This window comes from Priapulus caudatus, unplaced genomic scaffold, assembly GCF_000485595.1.
Source record: "Priapulus caudatus unplaced genomic scaffold, Priapulus_caudatus-5.0.1 Scaffold2179, whole genome shotgun sequence".
In the NCBI taxonomy this organism is placed as follows: domain Eukaryota; kingdom Metazoa; phylum Priapulida; class Priapulimorpha; order Priapulimorphida; family Priapulidae; genus Priapulus; species Priapulus caudatus.
Window position 1 is genome coordinate 22322 of NW_014579240.1, and position 4518 is coordinate 26839.

The following is a 4518-nucleotide window of genomic DNA, read 5'->3' on the forward strand; positions in this document are numbered from 1 at the left end:
ATATATATATATATTTAGTCCCCCGTATACGACTCGATCTTTGCGGAAGCAAAGAGACGACGTTCCGTCGAAATTCAAGTATCGCGCGTCCATCACGCCGGGGATATCACACACAGCCGACGAAAACCAGCCACAAAGACTCGATCACAGTGCCCCAAAGTGCCAACGTTCAAGTTTCGTGAGTCCCCAAAGACTCGGATCACAGCTCCAGTACATGACTCGATTTTTGCCGAAGCAAAGCGGGGAAGTCCCGTCGAAATTCAAGTATCACGCGTCCGTCGCGCCGCGCCGCAGATCACACAGCCAACCCGCCGTCATGGTACTTATAGTTGGCCGACCTCCTCCCCCTCGCTCTCCGCACCACCGCCCACACTCGCAGCCGGTACAGCGTGTACACGGGCATGAAGAAAAACGCCGGCAGCGCCGTTGCCATGGCAACCGCGTGCGCGGCCGCAGACGCCGGACGCTCGCCGTAGTCGAGGAACGCATAGATGCGGGGGCGCCGGTGGTCGTCGGTGCCGCCGGCCGCCCAGTAGGCGGCGCTGAACGCAGCGTACAGCGCGAGGTAGGCTGCCGGCTGCCAGGCGTGTGGCAGACGGACGGGCGTCGCCGTGACGATGACGTCGACGACGATGGCGGCGGCGGCGAGCGCGTGCTTGACGAGGTTTTCGGCGTCGATGGCACGCGAGGCGTCGTGGATCATTGTCCAGTAGGCGGCGCTGACCGCCGGCGCGAGACATGCCGACAGGTTGAAGAGCACCCAGGAGAGCTTGTGCTGCCACCTGGCGGGACCTCCATCGCCGCTGCTGGGCAGGAAACCTGCGAGCGGACGAGAAAAAGGTTTGTCACGTAAGATGAATCAATAATTTTCGACAAAGACGAAATCTTTATGACGCGACATTTACACTGACAAAAATTAATCGAATCGAATCGATCAAAAGAAATCAAGTGAGCCAGGGTGCTCCGCATATTATGAGCTCATCATTTAATAATTTTGACAATTCACGTGTTCTAGTTTCTTGATCGGGCAGAAAAATACCTAACACGACTAACCCTGTAGTGCGAATTATCACCGTTAGATTCAACCTACAGGCAGTGACTGGACCCACCTTTCTTATTTCGCTGCGATAAGTACTGTCGTACGGCAAGCACGAGAGACACGATCAGGTGCGCATTCAGTATCACGAGCGTTTGATTCGTGAGGTATATCGGCCACGTCTCCGGTCTTCCGACGTACCTACGCGCGAGAGAGAAACAAGTGAACGCGTGCCAACGTAAGTGCGATCGGTCACATCTGGGTGGAACTTTTTTTGTGTCGCAGAGGGAAGGAGATGCCGTCAGAAGAATTCTCGTGCAGTGCCTTCGAGCTACAAGCCGGATTTCGGCAGCTGTTCGACGACTGCTGTTGAATCCCCATTACTGTTGGGGTACGGATTCTTACTAGCCTTTTACCTATCCATACAAAATAGTTTTTTTAAGAATCTTGGTTTTGGGGGTTGAGAAGGGACCTGCACCCGACCAATTTTAAATTGCTTTTAAAATCAAATGATTCTTATTACACTGTTACACAAGCCTTTACATTACTCGACCATTTATTCACTAAATTACCATAAATCATGTGTTGTATATATCTGTGCTTAAATTAACCTTACCATCGTTAACATTAATAAAGTATCTTAACAAACCGCGCTACGAGAAGGGTCACATACCTGACGGGAGCTGTTACACAAACCATTACATTGCTCGAGTATTTACTCACTTAACTATTACTTAATTACCTTAAATTACGTTAATCGTAATTAAAGTATGCGAGAAGAGCCACGCACCTAACGGGAGCTGTGACCAGACTCGCGACCAGGCCGCTGAGGAAGAACAGCGACAAGACGGCTCGATAGCCGATGAACGTCGACGAATGCCAACCCCACTGAAAGTGAAAAAAAGCGACATCGAAATCAAGCTACAAATTAAAAAAATATTTGTTTGCCCTCACCTTTGCCCCAAAAGTTTGGGTAGGTAAGTAAAGATTTGTGTTTTTTTAGGGGGGAGGGGGGCTTTTTACAAATTCAGCAAGCGGTGTCTACATGTTCGGGTGTGCTTGTGTGGAGATACCTTTTATGTTGAATGTTTCTTTTGCTTGGTACATATAATCAGGGCGTCAAGTGACAAGTGACGCTCAAAAAATAGGAAAATAGGAATTTCAATGTGAAAAAATAGGAGGAAAATAGGAATTTTGGTGAGAAAGAATATATGTAAATAGGAAAATTTGTTGCGTTGAGATGGCCTCCCAACACCTCCTAAAGCCATACCGGATCTCACCACAATTGGTTTTATTAAGTATACATATTTGGAGTTAAATCACTATGCGAACAATATAATTTGAGTTTGTAATGAGAAACTGCATGTTAAAATGGATAAGCAGATTTATACATGCATAACACCATTACATGTAGACTAACCCAAACAAAGTATGAGCAGAACATACATGTATACATGGGCGGAGCCGGTTATTTGAAAATAAGGGGGGTCCATGGCAGTAAGGAAATACAAGACGCACTTTTATAAAAAAAACGGTGGCAGCAAGGCACCCCAGCTTATGCGCTGCGTCTAAGGCATGTTGCCCGACTTAGGGTGTGGGGGGGGGGGTTTAGGGGGACTCCCGCAAAGAAAAAATTTAAAATTGTGCATTCTGGAAGAGCATCTGAGCAGTATTTTTGATGTCTAGAATGCACGATGGAATTCCAAAAGTTTTTAAGGCGCGAAAATTATGCTTTATGTGTTTTCCGCTTTTTGGGGTAAACAAGGGAGGTCCGGACCCCCTGGACCCCCCCTCTGGATACACATACCACATACAACAGAGAAACAACTTTACTGAAATAATATCTGTGATAGTAAAGAGTATATTACGTTAATTTAAAGTAAGGGATGGGGGGGTCTGGGGGTCCTCTCCCAAGAAATTTTTGAAAATCGGGTCACCTGAAATGTAAATTCCTGCATTCTGAGAAAGATACATACAATTCTGGATTCATAAAAATGAAAAGCCCTCAAAAATAGGAAAAAAAAGGAATTTGTCCAGAAAATAGGAAAAAATAGGAATTGCCCAGAAAATAGGAAAAAATAGGAAAAAATAGGAACTTGACGCCCTGTATAATGTATTGCCTAAAGATTTATATAATGTACAGTGTGATACACTTTGTGAAAAAAAAAGAATGGGAAAAATCACAATTTTTTTTTTGAGTCGGCCCGTTTTTGGCGGGTCGGTCGGGTGAGGGCAAACAAACAATATTTTTATTATGGCCCGATGAGATAAGTAGCAGACCAGGCGGCAAACCGACGTCTCTCTTGCGGCAACCCGACGTTCGCTTATCGTCATGCGCTGCGAGGGCTGACACTGATGTGCTGTTCACTTGTTGATTACAGTTAAACCTCGAATAATTGATGTTCGGATAACCGAGGTTTGACTGCAGGGTGAAAAACTGATAATTGGAGGTACTGGTCCAGTAGGACCAGTGCCTCTGAGGAAGCACTGGTCCTGGTCAGTAGGCACTGGTCCAGGATTTTTGTCGTAGCAAAGTGAATGACTCGGATGTGAGGACGTTTTTATATGGGGGTGGGGATGGTGCAATTTGGTGATGTGCATTCTAAGGTATTCTTAAAAATTATATTTTTTACTCGTTTTGATACACCAGGGTTCTCCAAGCTTTTTCATTATAGCATGGCGGGTGCTGCCTTTACGGTCCTAGTTGCAAATCGAAGGCGGTTTGCGTGCTAGAGGGGTCCGGGGGCTATGATATTTAGCATGACGGCTATGATATTTAGAGTGGCGGGTGCATTTTAGGATGGCGGGGCTCGACGATAGCCTGGCGCGCCGCCAGGCTAGTATAAGTGTTCTTGGAGAACCCTGTACACTGATGCGTAGTAAATCGGAACAAGTCCGCAAGTCGATTTCAAAGATCAGCGGTCTCTGAAGACCGCCCATTATTCCTATAAATTATCATATTTTATTACGCAATTGCTGATTGGTCGGGGATGACCAGTATTATCGAATTATCAAAGGTTTAACAGCATGACCTAGAAAATCGAACACATGGAGAGTTTGTGTACTTCGCATGGACTTTAGACTTTGGAATTTGACTATTTTTAGTCTATATTTGATTAAATTTACCATTCATTTCATTAGAATAATGTAGAAGGTTAGTAGAGAATAACAAAATAATCAGTTTGGTAAATTTTTTATTTCCTGTGCGGCAGCCTAAAAATTACTCTTTTTTTACGAGAGCTCTTTTTTGATATTGTACATGAAAAAAAGAGCTCTCGCAATTTTTTTTACGGGAGCTATTTTTGGCTTGGCCAGAGCTACATTTTCACACATGATTTTGTTAAAATTTTCATAATTTTGATGCATTGACTAATATCATTCATCAGCATTCAGCACTCAGCACCAGTATCAGACTATCAGTGTTAAGAAATCGTCAACAAATTACATTCTATCACATTTTTTTAAATCTTATTTCACTCGAC

General features: G+C 44.8%; 1 protein-coding gene across 1 annotated transcript in view; it reads right to left on the minus strand.

The window, feature by feature from the left end:
* Positions 1-295: 295 nt before the first annotated feature.
* The window catches only part of LOC106818353 (protein rolling stone-like), an 11991-nt gene continuing 7768 nt past the window's right edge, over positions 296-4518 (minus strand). The window contains exons 4-6 of the mRNA XM_014823069.1: positions 1827-1924; positions 1110-1237; positions 296-819 (exon numbers count right to left, since the gene is read on the minus strand). Coding sequence (XP_014678555.1) covers positions 296-819; positions 1110-1237; positions 1827-1924 — 750 coding nt within the window. The remainder of the gene's footprint in view (positions 820-1109; positions 1238-1826; positions 1925-4518) is intronic.